The 25,162-nt window shown below is 31.2% G+C and overlaps 1 protein-coding gene across 1 annotated transcript; it reads left to right on the top strand.

Annotated features, from left to right (window-relative positions):
• The first annotated feature begins 1,561 nt into the window (after nucleotides 1-1,561).
• LOC106716873 (protein scarlet) lies at nucleotides 1,562-24,643 on the top strand. Its single transcript, XM_014510517.2, has 12 exons — nucleotides 1,562-1,836; nucleotides 10,213-10,435; nucleotides 12,905-12,953; nucleotides 14,440-14,623; nucleotides 15,686-15,838; nucleotides 17,815-18,053; nucleotides 20,515-20,725; nucleotides 21,482-21,510; nucleotides 21,608-21,713; nucleotides 22,535-22,765; nucleotides 23,750-23,885; nucleotides 24,055-24,643. Exons 2-12 carry the CDS (start codon nucleotides 10,234-10,236, stop codon nucleotides 24,438-24,440), a joined length of 1,926 nt encoding a protein of 641 aa, XP_014366003.2. The 5' UTR covers nucleotides 1,562-1,836; nucleotides 10,213-10,233; the 3' UTR covers nucleotides 24,441-24,643.
• The last annotated feature ends 519 nt before the right edge of the window (nucleotides 24,644-25,162 follow it).

The following is a 25,162-nucleotide window of genomic DNA, read 5'->3' as shown; positions in this document are numbered from 1 at the left end:
AGGAGGGGAGGGTGGTTGATAGTAAATTTTTATTCCAAACGGAATGCTTATTAACATCCCAATCCTAAGGTGAATTCTTACTGATAAACTTACCTGTAGTTTATGAGTTTTCTATATGTACATGTATATATACATCTTAGCGTTTATAAGTAGTTTTTAATTCTATTCTATTCTATTTACATTTTGTCGATTCTCTAATAGGGGGCAGCTATCGCCTCCTGTCCCACCTTGGCGACGCCCATAATCGCTCGTATAAGTATTACATATTTCGTCATCATTGTTGCTGTATTACTGCCCTCGGTCCCAAAATAACAGTTCGAATCAAGAGACCCTTGCGTCATGCCCTCACAAGGTTAATAAATATAACTTAATAACCAAACTCGGTCGCCTCACTACGTCAAGTCTTCCGAACTGACGGCCCCAAACATGTTAAACAAGGTTTCCTTAAACCCAATTTCTGCTAGGCGGCTAACCGCGCGTCTCTGGATATTCGCGGCTTTTGTGCTGCAGTTGCGGCTGCACTATAAACATAACTAATCTGTCGATTAAAAGAAGGCAACGATTTTGCAATTGTGGATGTCTACGGGCAGCGGTCGCTTCACTATTTCGGCGAATTCATGTGGCCGCTTACACGCTTGCCACTTTTAATATAAAAAAGGCGCGGTTAGAGTCGCGCGGTTAAACGCTAAGTTTGACTTATTGCACTCGTACCTTAAAGTGAAAACCTACAATTAACTTACTTAACAGTGCGATCGAGCATTTCTAAATTTTGTGTATCTATGTATGTTTCATCATGGTTACATGAGCTATAAAGAAAAATGTTTAAGTATTTGGTCATCATAACCATGATAGCGTAGTAATACAAATTATGTAGAAAATCGTCGTCGTTTTTATCTTGACTTCATTCTTGCCAATAAATGACGATGAATCATAATGATTTGTAACTTGGAGAGAAAATTATTTCCGCCTCATCTTATCTTTATTAATATTATAAATGCGAAAATTTAGATGTATGGATATTAGTTAGAAGGTATCTCCAGAACGGCTCAACGGATCTTGATAAAATTTTAAATGGATGTAGAATTTAATCTGGAAGAACACATAGGTTACTGTTTCTTTTTAAATACGCGCAGACAGCGGATAGTTCTACAGCTAGTTATTTTATAATTTTTTTATCATGTTTTATGTCATTTTCTCTAATAGCTTGATCATCCTTGGCTGAGGAAGTAAGTTTCGATACTATGGATGAATTGCTGTGGACCATTTTAGTTATACTGTGGCATTCATTACACTGTGGTATTTTTCCTGTGCATGCATTGGCATGAATATATACATCATAGCTAATATTATTTCACAACATTCAAAAATGCATTAAATGATGTGGTTAGAGTCAGAATAAGTTTACCGAAAATGGGCTAATTAAATTAATTTTCGTAATCATAAGGGTAATTACCTTGTACGTAATTAATGTAAGATCATTGACTTAATTTAATCATTTTCAGTTGAAAATTTCATAAAGATAAGTTCAATTTGATGGTCACTAATTCAGTCGACGAGAGAGGCTCGTGTGTGTCGCATGTGATGTGAGCGCTATCGAGCAACAAACGCCTCTTTTAAACGTTTTTTTTTAAACTATTTGTTACAGTTGAATTTAAAATTAGTAAAAGTATTGGAAAATAATTATTGTAAATTTACATAATACTTTTTGTGTTAGAACCGGCTAATGAAACCGGATTTGACGTTTGAAAATACTGTGAGATACTGATGCGCCCGAATTGCAGTAACATAAATAACATTTAGTTTAATCAGTACATTTGTTTATTGTTTTTTTAAGAGGTAAGTTTTTAATTTTTTTACTTTTAATCTATTTTAATTCAATTTTCAATATTTTATTTTATTTCTGCATAATCTAAATTATCACGTGTTTAACAATTAACGTTGTTTATAATGATAAGTTATAGAAAAGGAATGTAATATTTTTACCGTAAAATTGTCTACTGAAGTTTGATTACTCTTTATAAAAAAAAAAATTAAAAAAAAAAGCGCTACACGAAACCTGTTTTTGGTTGCAATTTAAATAGTTCTTTAGACTTCCTATAGTACTTTAAAAATAATAACATCTAGTATTAGAGATCAACGCGATATTCAATTATATTAACATTTAAACAAATCAAGAATAGAAATAGTGATTATAAACGTATATTAAACAAACGATAAACACGTGCAACTAGCAAAAAACGATGCTTTAGGATGGCTTACGAAGTTTTATATCTTGTTACATGTCCTAGTTTTTTACTTATTTGAAATTAAAAAATCATGATAGAAAACACATCCAGAAATAAATTGAAATTAATATACTAAGAATCGCATGTGGCAAAGAGAGCATTAAGTATGTGTGTGGAGGGGTACACCGGTATAGATAGGCTTACGAAGAGATAGATGGATTGCGTGAAAGGTGACATGATCAAGAAGGGGGTGACAATGGAGATGACGGCAGACAGATTGATTTGGAGGACGGAAACCTGGTGCACCGACCCTACGTAAGTGGGACAAGGTCAAGGAGATGATGATACTAAACCCCAAATCTGAAACAATAATAGTTTCCTACTTAAGTGTATCACAAAATACATACTCGTATATTGTAGGACTCGCTTCGCTTGCCTTGATTTTTTACGAATTATTTTTTAAGAACTACAGTTTTGAAATTGATGCTGGCAGGAATTCCACGTATTCATTACTTTAGGAACTATAGTAATTAAAAATAATGCATCACTTTATTTATTTGTAATGATAAATTACGGGATTATTGTTTTAAATTCTTTACTTAATTCTATCTTTAACACTTCTATTCGTTAGAAGGTAGACTTCAATGCAATTTATGTTTTATCACTTTTTTTACTTACGAATATAATCATAATGATCAACTAGCTGTCCATTCATCCATCTAATTTCGCATTTCTAATATTATTAAGATTACATTAAATTCCAACGTAACGATTCTTAATTGATTTTTAATTTGAAATTTATGTTGTCTATTTGTTGCACAACATATTTAAAGATAATTTAGCATTAATTTAAACTATTAACATATTTTTGTAGTAACGGTAACTATGAGTAAGTTACATTTACGTAATATAAGGGTCTCGATTAGGAATTTGAGAACTACGTTCGAGTTCCAGAGAATATTGTAAGCTCAAAATATAATTAATATTATATAAAAATTTTAGGTTACATTTGTAATTGACGTTCGGAATTCTAGAAGAAGTGTGTAACATTTATTTTAGGAACTGGAAAAGGTAAAGAGAGAAGGAAAAGGTAGTGTTTTGGGATAGATCATACGAGTACAATGGAAACAAACAAATAAGAAAGGCTTCATTGCCATATATAATTTTATGAGGTATTTTCAACATAGAGGAGAGTTAAGAGTTGCATCAGAAGGCATATAGTATTAACTTTTAGGTCTAACTTTAAATTCATACTCTGACCACGTGTGTAGTCAAATAGTCACTACGGAAGACCTAAGTTAAAAAAGGATAAGTTAATTTTTAAAGTGCAAAACAGAAAGAAACTCTAAGCATTATAAAGAAAATTTGTACCCACACAGCATAACGTTATCAATTTTAATAGGATTTATTGAGTTTTCGTTAGTCAAGGATAACGACTAATGGATAGAAATGAAATTGATCATTACATCTTTTAAAACTACTGTAAAAAGTGTTTTTAAGAAAATGAGAGGATGATTTTTTTTTTGTTTACGATAAAAGATTGTAAATTATATTTACGAAGTGGAAACAATAGGTGAAAATACAAAAAGTGTTTTTTCCCGTCTTTCTGTTATTGCTGTATATGCACTAGAAATAACAGTTATTAAAATTCTTTAAAAAGCCGATCCTTAAAATTTATCTGTGATATAACTTTTAACTATTTCTTACATCAAAAGGATGTGTGGCATGTATTAAAAGCTATGAGAGATAAGTTTTTTATACAACTGCCTTATCTAAACCGGTATTTTACCCAGAACTAGTGATTAAGCTGCCTATAATACAATTCAAGAAATAGAGAAAATATTTGAATATAATTTTTATTAAGTTATTCTAATATTATAAATAGGAAAGATTTCATTGTTTGCTTGTTTTGAATTGAATAGGCTACGAAATAAATGAAACGATTAGAAAAATAAATTGTATTTTTTATTAGATATTTTTTTAATTCCGCGCGGACGAATTCGAGGGCAACTGCTAGTTAAAACAATGTAACATCTCTATGTTAGTTTATAGTTTTACTTCTATGCTAGTACTTTTACTAGTATTACTACTTTTCTGTTCACAATTTTAATATAGAAGGTGTTCTTTTAACAATTTTAGTACTGGCGATGTTATTACGTATTAAAAACAGAAGCATACAAAAAACTATAAAAAAGTTGCAACTCGTTTTTTGGTCAACCTATTTGTCTCTGTTTTTTGTTTAAATTAAGATTTTATACATAAAAATAGAGCAAAATCTGTCTTTTTCAGTTCTTTTAAATTACATTTTTATTAATGAGAATGAATAGACATTTACGAACACGCAAATGGACTTGTGATCAAATCCTTATACTGGTCTATAAATAAGTTGTCTTATAATGAGTTTTAGAACTCTTCACACCGCAGACAAAAAACTTACACGATTCAATTTTGTTTCATAATGTCTTTATTGATTACTATGTCCACTGCATACTTTATTCAAACTGATCAATCTTCGTCAGCTTCAATAAAAAAGGAATGCATTATAAGATTTTACATACCTTCACACACTAGGAACAAATGGTTGTCGTGTCCCGTTTTTTCAACCGATTACCAGATTTACGTAATTACAGATTTATGTTTTCCGTGAGTACTTTATTTGTCCCTACTATTATGACCTTCAGTTTACCAAAAAATATATAATTTCTCTGTCTTATTAAAAATAATATAAGGAATGATAAGTATAAGTGCTTCGATTGTAGAGAACCATGGTTTGATTCTTCCCTCGTCTGTCACAATCACAGCTATTATAACGACTTCCAAATAATTATAAATTAGACGTTAACTCATAAAATTGAGTCAATTAGAGCTTACGCCGTATATAATGAGCGTGAATAATGTAAAAATACATTGTATAATCTTTCTACAAACGTCTAGACGGCAAATGCGATGTTTATATTGTGATCAGTTGTAAGTTGATACCGGCCGCGGCTTGTCATTACACAAGTCTAGGGAAATGGCCGCCGTACCCTCCTCACCTCAAGTCTAATTTGAAATGTGCATAATCGAGGACGTTTATTTCCTAACCGTTTTGGTGAAATGTCATTTGCTCATTGGATACAATGCAGTTCCACTACCGTGACATTTGTGTTACATATCGTTATTCCTATTTTAGCAAAGGTAATGTGAAAGGTAGTGAAGTTCTCCGATTAGGTCGTAACTGTATCAACATTCATACGTGCTTTAGCTCATATGGCGACAGTTTAGTGTACAATATTCTATTCTCAATGGGATAATTTGATCGTTTACTTGTACAGCAACTTGTTCTAGTCGAAGATCAATTAAAAAATGAAATCATGGATTTCATGTCTATTGGAACATTTTTTTTTCATCCCCGCCTGTCACTCGACTCCTCAGCGACAGTCGTGTATGATCAGTTTTTTGTTATATTATATGTTTTGTTGTATTATGTGATACAATTATAAAACCGGGTTTACACGATATATTTTATAATAAGCGGTTTGGTAAATTTCTTAAAAATTTACAATCAACGTTTTTAGGCATTAAAAAAATGATGATGAACGACCTTGTATAATTTTAAAGTTGTTTATTTTCAATATTATTACGTATTATGATTTTTTTTTGTAGCTTTAACAATGAATAATTGGTCATTCAGACTTCGATTGCTAGATTTTTCTATATATTCAATATTTATTTTCCTCATCTTCGGATTGAAACCTCTGCTTCTCTCTTAACATACCTATCTCGTTTTATTTGAAAGGTTCGTTAATCGATTAAAATAACAATATACTTCGATTAATAATTGCTGTTTCAAATAACATTCATTTAAACACTTTAAAGTCCTGTATGTTTTTTATAGCAGTATACTATTAAAAACATATTCTTTAATATTTAAAATGCATTATTTAGGCATATATGTTTATATTTATTAGTCAAACTTTTATGAATAATATAAAATTAACTTAGCTATGTGAGTATTTTCTAACATTTACAGAGGAAGTTATACATTAATTTATATATCTTTGGTTATATATTAACATAGAAATAGATAATTATAGTAGCAACAATTTAAAGGTGGGGTTGTTGTAGATAAGCGTCATCATAAAATTATAATAATGAAAAAATTATGTTTTGTTAGGTGTAGAAGTAGATACTCTGTACATTTTATGCATGAAAGTTGACAAAGCAACGCAAATATACGTTGTCTCCTTTATGATGGAAGATGTAAGATGGTTACGTCAACAACTTAAAAGTATAGATATCCCATTAGTTTTAAGTTTGTTTTATTTAATAAGAAAAAAACATATTACTTGTCATCACGAGAAGTTAAAAAAATATTATGGGAAGTTATAGAATTAATTGATACAAGATAACAAGCAAACCATCTGCAACATTCTAACTAACAATCGGTCACTTCCCTATTTTAGTGATATCACGTAGCCATTTGCTCGTTTTGCCACCTTCTCCTAAAAATAATAATATATATAATATACGCGAGGATAATAAGAGTTTATTTGAATTAACATTGGTGCAACCTTTTGAGGATTTAAATACAGTAGCCAGTTCACAATGTTACGTAGTAAAAGCATCTGAAACATTAGACTATCAAAGCACGAACATATACTTAATATAGTTAACAAGGATTGAGGACGGAGCATTACCACATCTAACTGTATCCGTTATCTTGTTATAACAAACAGTGCATGCGGCAAAATTTATACAGAGTAATCAGTTATCAGATTGTGCATAATTTAGATTAAAATTAAAATTATTTCACGCCGATAGCAAACTGCATCGAAAACGGACCGAAAATGTAACAAAAATTTCGTACCGTGCTGTAATCCTTGATGCCAAGAAATTCGCCAGAATAGACCAAATCCATACCGTGTTCATATTATAATTGGATTTCTTTCATCTCCTCTGTGCTTTAGCGTTAGTTTGATAAAATATAAAAAAAGAAGTCATAAGTCACTCACTTTATGCCATATTAAAAAACTTGAAAATATTTTGATGATCTTAACATAACCTGTTTTGTATGACAACACGAAATTGTTAATTGTTGCGCTTTATTCTTTTAGTTTATATTGTTGTATCTTGGAGATTTAGTAGAAAATGTTATAATAAAATTGTTTAAACTTTCGTGCGACATAAATTAATACCCGTCGGGGGTTCGAAACTAGTCGCTGTCGTCACCGAAAGTTAAGCCGTTCTTAATTAATTTATTAAAAGTTAGAAGTAATTTAATCTTGGATTATCAGTATTTCTATCTTTTTATTTAATTATGTAAAAGTAACTATGCTTACTTTGGTTAATAAATTTAACGTCGTTTATTTAAAATCAGTGGTTATGCCTGGCTCCAAAATATCGTAGCGTAATACTGTCATAAGTGGGCTAATGTAATATTTCCTGACATTCAAACAAACAAACCTTCAACTTTATTATGTAATAATTATTTCAATAATAATGATATTACTTAGACATTATTAGTAGCTTGAGCCCAAGGCTCCGCTGCCGACGTATTAAATTTTTTATATATTTTTTAATATTTATTGTTTTAGATTATATTAAGAAAAATTTATAAAATCAGAAAATAAATAAATATGTGGAATATTACTAATAATGTTACCAGAATTTCATCTTTATAATAAAATATAGTATTTTTCTGAGATAATTTATTAATATTGGAATGTATATAGAATTTAAAGAAACATTATACCACAAAAAACTGGTCCAGACTAGTCAAGTAACATAAATTCTAAGCTAAAGATTATTAATTAGAGAATAAATTAGCTATTTTTAAAGAGATTAACAAGTTTAACGAAAAATATATTCACATTCTAAATGTGTCTGTTAGCTTTTTTTTTTACTGAATCTAAACAAAATAATATTTCGTAAGATTTTTTGTTTGAAACGCTAAAATTCACAAAACAGTTTTATACAAAAAAAATCACCCATGGTCAAGTATAATTTTCTCTCATATTCTTGTGAACGTTTCAATAATTAAGCGAATATATTGGAAACCAGTTATTTTATATGAGATCGCTATAAAGCTCATCCGGATCGAAGTGATTTTATATGCATCTCATTTAAAGTTAGAGGTCAGTACTTGATTCTAGTCAATATTATTCTTACCAAGGCAAGATTTAGTTTTTTCTTTTCTCTGACTTTGCAAAGATATCATGGATGGATGGATGGATGTGTGTTACAAGGTGTTTTCAGAACGGCTGCATGAATTTCCATGAAATTAGGTATAGATGTAGAACACAGTCTGGAAGAACATATAGGTTACTATTTTTTTTCTGTATAAGTTATATTAGCAATAAGAGTCAATAAATAAATAAATAAATAAGTTTTTAGTTCCGCGCAGGCGGAGTTGCGGGCGACTGCTAGTTTTTTTTAAATTACTTCTAGGTGCTCTTATTTATTTAAGAAATAAAAAGTGCCAGTTATTCCTAGTAATAATTCCTAATGTGAGACATTAGCATATGAGACAGGTCTTGGCGTGGACATTTGTCTTTTATAATTAAAAGTCTCCTGTAAAATGTTGTTATAATTTCGTTATGATATGTTAAGTAAATTGCACGTGTAGTAAGCACACACAGATACCTAAGTATTGATAATAAATGTTTCATCTCTGTAGCTAGGGTTGCCAGATCGCCAAACCTACTAGCCGGACAGTCCAGCCAGTTTGGCCGGACATTTGTTTAGAAAGGTCGGACACCCTATATTATTTAGGATTTTGTCTCAGTAGTAATAGGTACACTCTCGTTTGGGAAATGTAAAAAGCCTAACAAAAGCCGGAAATTTTGGCCGGACACGCAATCAAAAAGCCTACCTATGTCCGGCTTTATCCGGACGCCTGGTAACGCTATCTGTAGCGACACTAGCACTTATAACTATGTCTGTTATATTTCATATGCAAATTTTTCTCGTTACATTTTTATTACACTTTAAGATAGAATATATTAAAATCTTTTACAACAGACATTAAACTAGGTAAATATCGTCATGTCTTTTAAATTTAATAACCATATTTTCATGTTTAAAAACTTAACCAAGTCTACACATAAAATTGTCTACATCGGCCTTTTTTTGAACCTGATATTATTTTTTACAATAACAAGCTCGTTCTCAAATAGGTTTTTATTTTGAAATTCCAATGCCAAACTTGCGATCTGGTCGTCTACCCGTGTAAGCAAGACTGACGTATCGCAATTTAATATCTTAAACCCGCTCAAACGGCAGCGTCGAGACAGCGACAGTGACGAGGAGTGGAGCAATACGCGTTAACCTTTATACTGTTATCTTTTTTTAAAAGAAAATAATAGGAATAACTATGTTTTTACAGCGGAAATATACGAATAATTTAAAATCCTGCATTCTGGTATACTATTTGTATAACTATAACTGCAAATTTGTTTCACGTGTACATAAATACGTAGATGAATACATGAAATAGATGATATTCGTCTGAAGTTATGAAGTAAAATCATCATCATCATCTCCCTAGCCTTATCTTACTCACGTGGGGTCGGCACACAAGGTTTTATAAACCTTAAAGTTTTAGCTTATTTTTTACGGCCGGCCGCCTGCCTGTTGCCAACCCTACTTGGGAAGAATATCTTAAAATTGATTTTAAACTGAATAATTATAGCTAAATAATTAAAAAAATATTTCTGAAAATACAACAGTAAAAATTAGTAGTAAAAAATTATAAATAGAGCAAATATTTAGCTCTTGTTGCTTGGCAGTTAGTGATCATCGTATACCTACTTACTCTAGTGATACTGTCATTCTTTACCACTTTTATATTCTATTGGTCTTTCCAAACTTTATTCACTCCAATAGATAAGGTCGATTTTGAGTAAAATATCAAGGTTATTGTAACTAATAAGTGTATATTATTTTTTACTATCTGGATTGTTTTAGCTTTTATTAATCGAATAAATTTATTCCATCTTGTTTACAGTGCCAATGACGTAAGCCGAAAATGAAGGAACTAAAGTTACCTACAAGAAACGTCCTAACCGGTGCCATAGTGAACTGGGAAGACGACGAAATGGCTGGCATCAATGACAACCCGGAGAACCTTACTCTGTCATGGAAAGATTTGTCAGTGTACAGAAAGAAGAAAATACAAACTAGCATATGGCGGTCAGCGGTTTACGAAGAGGTCAAGGTCCTACATGGAGGTCAGTGTGCTTTAAAAAAAATTTACATTCATGCTAATTATGATTTCGAGTTTGATCCAAAACTAATTTCCGAAATGTATTTCTGTTTTTTTAAACTAGTTTTTTTTTAATGCGCTTGTTAAGCATATTTAATTTTAAAAACCTTACTAAACAATTAAACTATTACCACTTTTGATAGTAAAACTCTACATGACACAATCTAATTGAATGTTTATACTTGTCTTTGTGATTTTAATGCACCCTAAAACTATTTTCAATTCTCTCCGCTTGGGTTAAAATCCATTTTGAATTAAAACGATTGAAAGCTAGGCTAGTATGTATTGTATGGGTGGGGGTGATAGTACTTTAACACTGTTAACATGGCTTCCTGATACCCTCAAAGGCTTCGCAGCAACCCCTAATAATGTCGGATCAATGCAGTATATATGTAAATTCCGAATTATCATGAAACAATATACTTTTAGCTTTATATATTTTAACTCTATATTATGAACTATTTAAAACGACGGTTAACTTCTCGATTCTTTAATATATGAAAGAACAAGCCGTCGCCAGCGACTCCGTCCGCGCGGAAATAAAAAAAAACGTAATAAGTAGCCTATGTGTTCTTCTAGACTACGTTCTACATCTGTGTCAAATTTCATCAAGATTTGTTCAGCCGTTCCGGAGATACCTTCAAACAATCATCCATCTATCTATCCATCTAAACATTCGCATTTATATTATTAGTAAGATAAATAGCAATACAATTTTAAATAGACCAATGAAAGCTCGTTAAAAATAAAGAATTTTTAACAGTTGATTATAATCATATTTAATGTATTCGCCGTTAACGAGATCATTTAAATAGGTAAACAACTGATGTGGTTATTATCGAGATTGATTTAATAGTCGGGTTAACAAACGTCAACTGCGCAGGGTTTATCCATAACCTATGATTAAGAAAAAACTGTAAACCGTTGATGTCATTAATGTTGGTTAAGTTACAAGTAAATGTCGGTAATTTTATTAATCGTTTACACTTAAATAACTTTAACGACAACTGTGTAACTACAATTATAAAGTTTTACAATGATATGCTAATTACTGCAAACTTTGTTGCAGTCTAATACATGAAGTATACCTAAATATCATTCTAAAAAAATGTTTTAAACATTATAAATAAATAATTTAAACAGATAATGTGGACATTTCGTTTTCCACCATTGTAAAATCTTGTTTCTGACATTGGTCGTAAGATAATTTTTTCCTTATGTTGCCAGTCTCATCGTTAACAAATAGCGTAAAATTGTAACTAAGGTTTCAAGTGACATTAAGTACAATTTAACCACTGTCGTGTCACTTATTTTAATGACTGTCATTTTAAAATATCGTAAGTCTGGCGCCGTACAACCTACCACAATAAACGTTGTAATAAATACCATGTAGAAAAACATAACTATCGATTTCCACACCTTAATCGTTTATATTTAACATCGAAGAACCGTGGAAATATTTTTATAAAGGTCATCTGCATTCACGTTTCCATAACATAATGATATTGGTCAACAACAAAGTAGTTATTTTTTTTATGATAATCTGTTGTGATATATTAAATTAAATCTAAACTTACTATACGTTATATCTAAAACAACTCTAGATCTCAATCATCATCAGCTCACTATACGTCCCCACCGAAGGGCTCGGAGCCTACCCCAAGTTAGGGGTGACTAGGCCATAGTCAACCACGCTGGCCAAGTGCGGGTTGGTTGACTTCACACATATCATTGAATTTCTTCTCAGATATGTGCAGGTTGCATCACGATGTTTTCCTTCACCGTAAGAACGTCGGATAAATGTACATATGTAAATCGAAAATCGAAAAACACATTGGTACATGGCGGGATTCGAACCCTGGACCTGCAGATTGCAAGTCAAGTGCTTAACCCCTGAGCCACCGACGCTCTCAGTGATTGGATTCAATTGAAATAAGATATAATATTAACACATTTCACCGATTCACTGGCTGACAATATCATTTATTGTCTTCTAGCTGTAGCGCGGAATAACAAAAACGTTATTAATAGCCTGTAACTAAAAGACTTTACAAGTAGTATTCCGGACTATGCGCTCCATATATGCCAAATTTCATCAAGATCTGTAGAGCCGTTCCGGAGATACCTTCAAAAAAACATCCATCCATCCATCCAAACATTCGCATTTATAATATTAGTAAGATTTATTTTATTTGGAAAGTTTCAGTATTTGAATTGATGATACAAACATGTCTGTTTTTAATACTCTGATTACAGTTTTAAAATCGGAAAATGGTTTAATTAGGTTTATTATAACTTTTCATTTGGACTATAAAATCAAAGTCCGATGTATATAGTAATAAGTGAATAAAACAACGAGTAAGGATAACATTTAACCAAGAAATAATTACATGAAAAACTAGAAAAATATTTTATTATATTATTTTGTTCCCAGTGAGCGGTGTTGTTTCGTCCGGCAATCTGGTGGCATTAATGGGTTCAAGGTAAGATATGGAAAATTATGCATTGCGAGATTATCTCGAAATTAATAATTATAGTACAAAGTTTAAACAAATAAACGGATAAATATGTCCATGTATTTTTTTCATTAGTTTTGCATGTTACAGAATTTTAATATTTAGATTTTTTTTCTTTTTTATATCATGATTGTATAAATAGTTTTACCCATGACTCAGTCCACATAGAATTAAAAAAAAAAAAAAACTAAATTAGTAGCCTATGTGCTCGCCATTGCCAACTGTTTAAAATCTCATAAGAGATTTATGACTCCTGCACTGTGAATCTACCGTAGTGACACTTTTAAAAATACATAATTTTCTCTCTTGTCTCTGTCTATTCAAAGAGAATGTGAGAGATAACAATATCTGTCAAATAAAGTGTCACTCGGTGCAGTTATAGTAACAAATGTCAGTTACAATAATAATTTCTATTACATACCTATATTCGATAGGAATTAAGACTTACATAAAAAAGAAAGGTTAAGTAGTTCTCATCCCAAAAGTCGTTCTTTTTTTCAATGATAGTATGTTAATTAATACGATTTGCTTCTTAATAATAAAGAAACAGACTTGTCTAGCTGACATTTACTCGTATGACCGTGGGAATTGGATGAAATCGGAACATAATTATCATTTTGTTTGGTAGAAACATCGATTTTTAAATCAGTTAAAGGTCATTTATAAATATTGCTAATAATTAAGTAATCAATAATGGTCAATTGACACTCATTTATTCTATTTCTTTGCCATTAAGGGCCAAGAGAAGTTATTCACTTGATATCATTTCTTTTTTTTGTTACATAAATCCTATTACTAGTTAAGTACTTAATTAATCATAATTATTCTGAGATCCTCTCCCACAATGCTTTGGTACAAGTATTCACCAATCCACGTGATGATATTTATGTAAACTTACATTATTGTACAATATTTACAAACTGATCTTTGTTGCGTGATTTATCAAAATGCCGTGTGAACAGCAAATATGAATAATTAAGCATTTATTTTTAAATTTTAATATTAAAAATTAATTATGTATACACGTAGATGATCATAAATCATTTTACAAACAAAAAAAAATATGTTAAGCGTGACCTTATAACAGAGGTCATACCCTACCACTGATTTAACCTATCTCTACAAGCTGACAGGTTTTACTTAGAGATGAGTGTAATGTTTTGAAATACATAACCTTAGTTTACCTGTCTCTGCTTTATCCAAAAGAAAGACAGATAGAGTTAATGGAGTTCATTGCTTACTAAGAAGAGTATTGCTTTAACTACATATCCAATTGAAATCAAATCAAAAGGTTATGTAAAGTTGAAAATGTAATCAAATAAAACTACACTGTGCAATACGTATTTGTTAGTTAAACATAATTAAGTTGTCAGTCTTTAAAAGTACTGTAATCTTTTTTTATTATTGAACTATATGAATGATGGTTTGTTATATATGAATGTTTTATTTATAGTGGAGCGGGCAAGACAACGTTACTGGCGGCGATCAGTCGGAGAGATAAAAGTGCTATCACCGGCTATCTCATGCTGAACGGCCGTTTAGCTGGCGCTGACCTCATATCCCGTATATCAGGGTTTGTGCCCCAAGAAGACTTGTCCATTGGCGACCTCAGTGTCAGCGAACACATGGAGTTTATGGTAAGCGTAAGAACCATTCACTTTAATTAAAAACTCTGGAGTATTTTATTAATAGAAATGCAAAGGTATATGGCTAATGCCGAGCACTTTAGCCATATACGGACCTTTACATGGCCCGTGGACAACCGAAGACAGATAACGTGTAATTTTTTGCCTCTACAATTTCTCCAAAGTGTCATTTGTATAAAATAGTAAATTATGCAGATATATAAAACTGTTTTTTTTTTCTATAGGATGTGTGGCTTATAATGTTAATACAATAAACATGAATAATATTATAAGTTTTTAAATTATATAATTTTACTATCTTGTTATTTATCTTTGATATAAAATATTGTTGAATAATCTAGTTTGTATAAAAGATTAACCTTTTCATTATAAATTTAAAACCAGATTTTGAAGTTTGTTAGCTAAGCTGATTTACATCCATGATGATATGGAATAGTTTTAATATAAATAAGTCATATTTCTTAAAATATACAATCGTGTCTAACTTTTAAAATTTATCATCGTTAATCTAAACATTTTTTGAACTTTCGAATGAATATTATTTTATTTTAACAAATAAATCTTATCTTATTAAATATGCATACAGAAAAAGTTACTGTACTGTACTGAAATTGAATGTCCATAGTTGTCAAAATGAGAGATTTAAATCTCTGATATACTTAATTACTGCACTAATTAAGCAAAGTATATCTCATTCACCTAATAAACATTAATTTATGTATCTACAATTTCATATACAAGTGACGGCCATTAATAGCACAAGACTCAAATGACGTAAAGCTCAAGTAAAGTAATGTTTTCTTATGTTCATGCTGCTACATGGCATTTATCAACTATAATAAGTAGTCTACAATATGTTAAAATATAATATGTGATATGATTGAAATATATGATTTAATAGTCAATAATTTTTGAGGCAAACGCTTACGGAATATGGGAAGAGCATTGGTCAAACCGAACGGTAATCTCCATGTTGGCTATTTGTACTTAGTACTAGCTCAATATATTTATACCTCCCTAAGCTGTATAAATACATAAGAACACATTTTTAAGGCACGCATGATGATGGACAAGCGGTCGACTGCAGCGGTCAGAGCGCGAAGAGTTCAACAGCTGCTGGGCGAGCTCGGCGTCATGAACTGCACGCGCACAAAACTGAAAGCACTATCAGGAGGCGAGAGAAAGAGAGTCGCTTTAGCAGTTCAGGTGAGTAAAGCCACTTTTAACACATTCAAAACTACTGCTAATTTCACTTAATTAGATTAATCGACTGGCACTGAATGTATTAACGGAAGAAGGAATTAAAGAATATAAAAGGTTACTTTATGGTAAGTGACCACTTTAATAACCAGACTACATTCTGATAGTCGACGAAAGTCGACCTTTATAAAGCCAGTTAAGATTAAGTAAGTTCATAAGTAATGAATATAGTGAATGGAAATCTTCATACAAGTATGATAAAACGCCTCTTTTTCACACTGGTATTCCATCGTGGTTGATTGTTAGGTCGTTTGTAGTAGTTTATGGTCCTTTCGCATACAAATGTTAATAGTTTCTTAAGTTAAAAAAGTTTTCACATATTATAAACATTACAAATCCTTGACATTAGTCATCGTGCAATTCTTATGCATCACGATATATGTAATCTATTACATAATACCTAATTTTAATTAGATATTTAAATAAGATCTCTATACATAATTGGAATTCGTTAAATATTATTATAAAAGCCAACTCCTTAACAAAGCAATTATATACAGTAGACAAACAAACCGATAAATTAATAACAACGACATTAAAACTGGCTGAGAGGCGTTGTAGAAGATTAGAATAAAAAACCGGAATTATTTACATAATTAAATTCTGTAGAAAGATTCCATGTCGATGTGACAGCTTTAATTCGGCTTTTTTAAATCTATCGCCTGACTGACAGATAAAAGATTGAATTTATTGAAATAAATGTAAAAGTTTCGTACATCTATTAAATTCTGAATAATAATGGTATCTTTACACTAAACCTTTACATTAATAAGATGCATACCTTCATAGGCATTTACATTTTCCATCAGTTTTATATAATATAAACAAAAAAAAAACTTTTGCCGCTTTTGTTTGAACTCATTGAATCTAATAAGAACTTAACGGATTTGAATTTAAATTAATAACTATGATTAGTTAATAATTAGCTTCCATAATATTCAGTTGCAGTTGGACGTCTATGGTCATATTAAGAGGCACAAAAATTATGACATATCATGAATTATAATGTTATACGTGACATGAATGCAAGTACAAATAAGCCCTTAAAAATCACTACAAGTCTCACGTTCTTTTTGAAAAAACTATAAAAGATAGATATATGCTATCGCGGACTTTTATTTAGCACATTTAAAGAGCTACAATTCGCCATACATCATTTTTATGTAGGTCTTATAATTTAGCCTACGTAAGCTGAAAGCAAAAATGTCCTTAATTTTCGCAACAAATTTTGAAGCTTATTCAAAATCTACTAGTCTTCTAGTTATTTAAAAAAAAAACAAAAAAATAGGACCCATCTGCAAGCACTTCCTTTCGATTAAAATAATTTTTATCAAAATCGAACCACCAGGGGCGGAGATTCGCAGTAACACACATAAAAAAAAATCAGTCGAATTGATAACCTCCTTCTTTTTGAAGTCGGCTAAAAAGTAGTACATATCAGACAAATGAATCTCTTCACTATTAATATGATCATCAAATGTCTATGTAATTAATACAGATCACGTTACTGGTAGGTGTTTTAACACTTATCGTGTCATCAATTATAAAGTTAAATTTAGACACTGTTAAATTATAAATTACAAAGTGTATCCAATTTCTTATATTAATTGTCTCAATTCCAGTCTCTATATTCTGTCTTATTCATAAATCTTTTCTAACTTGTATTACTTATAAAATTATCATTAACCAGATTGACTTTTACTGCTTTTAGTGTTTTAAATAATTGAGAAGTGACTTGGTAGTTAACGTTAGGCTATACATAAATAGAGGCTTACTTATTAACAAAACATGCACGCGGACATTGACGAAACATGTTATGAACATTCCTATTACGTCTATAGTCAAGGAAATTAATTTCCGAACCTCCTATAAGTGAATATCTTAAAAGTGAACTAACCGTTTAATATTTCTCTTTGTTTTAGTTACTAAACGATCCACCAATTCTGTTCTGCGACGAACCAACAACAGGCCTAGACAGTTCTGCAGCCAGTGCTGTCGTCAGTAGACTAAGAAGGCTGGCTATCGGGGGGAAACTTGTTATATGCTCCGTACACCAGCCCGCGTCTGGTGTATTCGAGTTATTTCATCAAGTTGTACTTCTGGCTAACGGAAGAGTAGCATTCCATGGAAGTATCGAACAAGCAGATCAATTCTTCGCTTCGTAAGTACATATATTTGAAGTATTTTATTATTTGGTTATCGTTATATTTCTCATAAACCTAGTAAACGTCACTTTTTAGATTCTCTAGAGGATAAAAATTGTCTATATTAAAGTGTTAAGTTCTGTATGTTCACATTGTCTATGTCATCAATAAGATAGTCAGAGACACTTTACATTTACACTGGATTTATTTTTTGTGAAAGACAATTTCGTGGGCGGGGACAATCGCCTATGATCGGGTTAATGGCCTGTGTTTTGACTCATAAAAAAGGTTAAAATTATCTTCCATTAGACAGTTACACGTTATTCCAAGTCCCTAATGTGCAGGTAAAAAACTAAAAAAAGGGAATGGATAAGTTCTTTGACCGATACACTAAGATGCAGTTAGAGAAAAAGAACATAAAACCTCTTATGAAATCAAGGATATTGATTAAGCAGAAGCTAAAAAAGATCTCGTTTTAGTTTTGCCTAATTGACCGACACTCGAATAATTTTTTTGCTTCGTTAAATTGTTTCGCCATTAAAATAATCCTCACGAAACATCGGGTATCCACTGTTGGAAAAAACTTTTTTTTTTGTGATAAAAGTTATACTCGGTGATTTAACTTTTAATTAAAGATAAATACATATTTTTAAAATTAAATCCTCCACATTCCACTTCGTGTACTTTCTTTCTTTTATTCTTTACAGTTAGGTACGATGTATATTATAGTAATATAGCTAGGTAATTCTTTACAGGTAGGTATGATGTATGTATGTGTATGTATAGGTATGTTGTCCCACATATCTTTTTTTAATACGTTGTTCCTCAGTTCATTTCACGAGACAAATGGTCCATCTTCATCGTCCGTGCTTTCTTTATTATTTTAACTCTAACATAACTCCATTAACCTTTTCGTTTTTTTGTTTCGCGGCCTTTAATTGTAGCGTGGTATAAGAAATCTTTAATGTCATGTTATATTTGACAAGATAATCAAACGTCAGTCATGGAATTAGCCGCCATAGATGTAGCAATCGTAAAGAGATTATAAGTCAGAAAGAAGTTCAGTGAAACCTTATATTACCTTTTTAAAAATCATTTTAAAGGTGAATTAGTGTAATATGCAGCAAGTAAATTTATTTGTGACGTCATTTAAATGGAAATTGTTAAATTCAATGAAAGTAAAAATTATTATTTTTTTCGGTAACAGTAATTTTATTGCATTGTAAAACTTCGACATTTATTGCTGTGTTCTAAGTGCCATAGATTTTAGCCGCCACTAATTTATTTTTAATTCGAATTTGATTGAATTAATTCTAAAAAAAACTTTGTTACCTGCCACTACAAGGAAATAGAAACTCTAGCTAATCTTGAACTTTTTAATTTTGATCACAATGTTGAATATATTTGTATAAGTGCATTTTAAAATTTACCACATTACGATAAATTTATCTTGCATTCAATTAACTAAACATATTGTTACAATATATTTAAATATTTTGTAATTCAAACCCAAATTCATTTAATACCTTAATTTATTTAATAATTTCATTAATAATTTTTCGTAAAACTCATAATATGACAGATTTACATAACAATAAAACAAATATTATATGCCAAGGAAATACACAGCATTGTTTATGATCATTTATTATCTTTGTATACTTATATATTAATATTAGTAATGCTGTATGTTTAAGAGGCATAAGGCTTATAATATGAGCGTATACAAGAGGAAGAAACTAGACAGCAGTTATCCGCTAAAAATATTCAAGTTTTATCTTAGTTAATAACATCTGAAAATATTTTATTATTCGTATTATTTTTTTTTATATTTTAGAGAAAAATATCGAATATAAGATAGTGAAAAAAAAAACATAGTAAATCGGAGTAGTAAAGTTGTGATCCATGTATCCACTTACGATAATTAACACAAGTGCAGGTTATATTTCCAGTTGCAAAACCTGTTTATTTATAACGGGATCACCTGTGGTAATCGGTTTAGTTACTCTTTTTTACATTACTGTGGTAGTGATAATGAACTTTTTGCCGATATATCTTATGCCTGACGTTTTTTACTTTGAACTGAGGAGATATCTACATTTAATATATATGTTTCTTGTGGCGAGTGAGGTGCAGTTTACGTACATTTTCCATCAATTTATCCTTTTCTTTACATTAATAATTTCGCTACTTTAAAATCTAAAACTATATATATTTGTGTTGATGTGTAGTGGAGATCATTGTCAGATGTCATCAAACCCACCCATACCTATCGAACGAGGTTAAATAGACGATGCTCTTAACCCTACGCCAAACCGTTGCCTTTAAAATATTTTCTACAGCCGGTCCTAGGATGTTTTAATAAGTAATTGCCTTAAAGCATCAAAGGATCAACATTATTTGTCTATTTTACCAAACCTTGTACTGACGGGAAGTAATATGTACAGGCCTTATAGGATTTTGAATCTCTTTATACAGTTTGAACTTCAAATGCCCGGTTGGGTTCAATGCTGCGGAGTACTACGTGACTTTACTTGGTGTGGACGTGGAAAAGGAGATGGAAAGCCGCGAAAGGATACGTCGCATTTGCAATGAGTACCAACGGTCGGACTTCGCAACCGCCATTGAAAATAAGATCGGAGATGTTAAAGATGAAATTGAATATTTCAACGGTACTTTAGATCCGAAGGTAAGCGTCAGAAAATTTAAAAGTAAAGCTATGCTGCGAGCGTCTTTTATTTTGATTACTTTACTATTTTACCGTTGGTTTCTGAGACCAAAATTTCTGTATAAAACATATCGTATACCTGTCATTATCTTTGACAAAGCAGAGATAACATTATGTTTTAAACGGGATTTTGTTCTCAGAAACCTACGGTTAATGTGCTCTTTTATTGAGGAATATTATGTTTGTAATTTTTGATAAGCGTATTAAATGAAAGACTTTATTGTCTTATGCAATATCAGTAAAACATGCTATCTAAAAATTGTACCAATTTGATTCTATTAGGACGAGATGAGGGCTTTTTTTAAAGATACGATTTCTTGTTAAACTAACCCGCCATCTGATCTGTACATAATACAGCTTTGTTTTTATTCTTCACATAGTCACATGAATCAGTCGCCTTTGTTTCACGATATCTTTGGATGTCCAATTAAAGAGTTCTGGAGGCCGATAAAAACGGGCTGAAGATTCGAACAAAAAAGTTAACTTACGAGTATATTCGCTCGTATAAATTCTCTTTTTGGGAGTTCAGTTCTACTTTAATTAACTTTGTAGTAAGAAAAAAATTAAGTTTAATTTTTGAATAAATAAATAAAATAAAGAGCACTGTGATGCTGTAATTTTTTGATCCATTCGAAATTCGTTTAACAGTAAATAAGTGAATTTGCTATAGAATGTGTGTTTTGTAGCATGATATTAAATATCTTTTATCTATTTTAGAACGTCTACTTCGAGCGATATTTAACACTGTAAGTATATCTTTACAATATTTTTCTGTGTGGTTTATTTATGTATTGATAAATATATAAGTATTTCTTAAATATTAACACCAACTGTATTTTGCAGGGTTAAAGTTAATTATTTCGTCCAGTTCTATTGGCTGTTGTGGAGGAATTTCCTCGCTTTAAAACACAATAATTCCGTGTGGCTAGCTGAATTCTTTCTTCTAATGGTAAGTTATATAATCTCATTTTACTTAAAAAAAAGCACTTAAATGAACGAAGATGTAAAATTTACAAGTCGAAAATTTAATATTTATTAAGCAACTTTTATTTATAAAAAAAAAAAAAAAAAAATCATGCATGCTACATTGGTTATACTAAATTGGAATAACATTGACCGACGATACAATACCGGCATTATTTGAGGGACATCGGCATATTACGAAACAGTTTGTAACCTTTACGAAACGAATTTTATACATCTATATTTAAAAATTAAAAGGCGTACTATAAGAAGTTATAGGGTTGGAACGAGTTCGGCCAAACCTGATCCAGAATTGTGGTAAAGTAGACTGTTGCACGTGAACCGGCCTAAACGGGAAGTTCAATCACCTTACAGAATATCCGCACATATATTTTGTAACTCTGTATTTGATGGCTTCTGACAGCTATGAATATGCTATACCAAGAAGCTGATATATGATTGAAGAATTAAATAAATCTCAATTTCCACTAATACCTATATCTGTCTCCCCTTGAATACATAATACTGATCTTGTCTACGAGTTGACGAATAAATTACAGACAAGATCTAATAAGACTTATTGAACATAATGCTTAGAGAATTGGTGGCTCAGTGGTTAAGCACTTGAAATGTAATCTACATATTAAATCCCGCCATTTAAAGATGTGTTTTCGATTTTCTATTTATATATGCTCATCCGACATTCTTTTGCTAGATAAAATACTAAATTAAAAACAGTTCGGAATTGCGTCAGAATTTAAGGACTAGATTTTTAGGAGAAATTGTAACAAATTTATTTTCTTACAGTTCGTAGGTCTTATAATATCGGTGCCTTACGCTGGTCTATTCCAAGACTTGGACCAGAGGGATATACAGAACGCGGAAGGTCTTTTGTACCTCACCATCACGGAGACCATCTTTCTCTCAATCTATGCTGTCTTCATCACATTTCCTAGTGAAGTACCGGTACTACTGAGAGAGACAGCGAGTGGACTCTATTCCCCGTTACCGTACTATCTGTCGAAAGCTATATTTTGGGTAAGTAGCACATAGATTAATTAATGCGTCAGATAAATAATCCTGCATTTTAATTTATTTTATAAATTAGAACAAACTATATTTTGTATATTTATCTTTGTTATATTTATGTATTCTATAATGATATATGACATCTTTTCATCCATATGATAATTATACTATTTAATTACCGTGTGATTTGACTTTACTTTCTTTGACTGACTTTAATTTCGCGCTTACTTATCTTATCAAAGTCATTAATATTATGTAATATCTTCATTAGTGTCAATTTCTTTGGTTGTTTATGCAATTTATACAGCGAAGATATCAAAGCTTTTTTTAATAAAGTATGTAATGAACAAGTATGATTGTCGTCGTGTCCAAATCGGGTTAGGTACTACCAAACTAAACCCGGACGGTTTTTGGTTTGACGTTTTTGGTAGTGAATGCCTACTGTATGTGGTTGATTCGCGTCACGCGTTGCTGCGTACCTCTGATGGGCATACCATTAATTAAGTCTTAATTAACTGGATATACACATTTTAAAACACTTAACTTCTCGTTAATTATCTCGTAAGTTGACGCGCTACAGTAAACGGCGAGTTGACATTGAATTAAAAACATGAATCTTTATTGTATACTGTAAACAACCCTTAGATAATAATTACCTTAAATATTTTTCCTATTGCTCTTTTTTATTAGAAGTAAAATGCCATTCTCAAGATTTTAAAATATTCAATCAATTGTTTGCAATTTACTACTGATAAAAGATGGTGCCGTAGTTAATTAAATTTTTAAAATCATATTTGGATATATTTTATTTGAAGACAAAAAATATGACGGAACGACACTTATTTCACAATAAAAATTCAGACATCTGCATCCGACACCTTTTGATTAGTATTTGCAAACTAGTTTATTATAGTTATTATTACTTTATGGCCAATCGATTAAGTGCACACGAATTATGCAAATTCGTAGAATAACACAAGCTTTTTTTTGCAGATCCCGCGAGCTGTGATCGCGCCGGTGCTTTTTGCTTCATTAGTTTTCACCGTGGCTGGTCTCCAAGGCGGCTTTATGAACTGGCTCGGCTTCTGCTTCGTCTGCGTTTTGTGCGCAAACTACGCAAATGCTTATGGTAAATATTAAGAAAGAAAAACATTTATTGCTACTTACTTTCGTACTTCTGCCTACTTACTCTGTACGTCAAAGCTAAGTGTGTGGCTATCACTTACTTCTTACTATCTTCTCCAAATATGATTTGTATCTTTCTGTTGTTATGATTAAAAATGTATTAATATTCTCAGGTTCATTCCTCTCCTCCGTGTTCGACAAAATGGAGACTGCAGCTTTAGTGTCCGTTCCCTTCGAACTGGTAGGGACAATGTTTTCCGGGATCTACCTCAACCTGGCCAGCGCGTCTCCCTATGTTTCCTGGCTGCGTTACATCTCAGGTTTCTACTACGGAGTTGAAAGCATTTCTATTCTTCAATGGGATTCTATTCAAACGATAGAGTGTAAGTCTCCAGGATCACCATGTATAAAGACTGGATCCGAAGTTCTGAGGAAATTTGGCTTCGCTGAAGAGAATTTCTGGAGGAACTGTGTCTGTTTGGTAATCATGTACTGCGTAGCTCATGTTACGGCTTTTATTATGGTAGTGAAGAGAAGCAGAGGAACGCCTGTTTATTAAACGACCTGTATTGTTGTAAGGAATGGAAATGTAGATCTGAGATATTGTAAAGCGTGACATTTTTATTGTGTTCTAAGAGATGTCGTCCGTTTTACAAACAGGGTATTTTTTACATAATTGCAAAATGACTTGTTCACTGTAATTTAAGACCAACGATAATGTAAGAGTAAATTTTGTACAATGTTTTTACTTGACTTTAATTTTGCAATTTTTTAACTTTACAAGGAATACATTTGACATTGCATTTTTGCTCTTGATGATAAAGTTTAATGTGAATTTGCTAGAATTTAAATATAACAGGAAATATTGTGAATCTTTAAAACGTTCAGTTCATTTTTAATATTTTAAATAAACTACAATTTTTTAACTAAGTTTTTTATTCATTAGTAGCTGTTTAGCGCAACTTCGTCAGAGTGGTATTTTAAAAAAGTAGCCTAAAATAAGTATCCTTAAAAATCCCTCAATATTGATCCAGCCGTTTCAGAGATTACCCGGAACAAATGCGCCTAAATAATAATTAATAATTCCCGGAACAAATAATTCTTCGAAATGAAAATAATACTTAAATTTAAATAATCATTTTATTGCTCAAATTTTATTTGTGTAATAAATTGTACAAATATAAAATTTAAAACAAGTATCCAGATAAAAAAATACACAGATTGAATGCAATGTACCGGTAAAAATAGCAAGCATGTTATAAAATTCTAACCTAAAAATTA

The sequence above is a fragment of the Papilio machaon genome, chromosome 2 (assembly GCF_912999745.1).
Source record: "Papilio machaon chromosome 2, ilPapMach1.1, whole genome shotgun sequence".
NCBI lineage: Eukaryota > Metazoa > Arthropoda > Insecta > Lepidoptera > Papilionidae > Papilio > Papilio machaon.
This window is presented reverse-complemented; position numbering and strand designations above follow the sequence as displayed.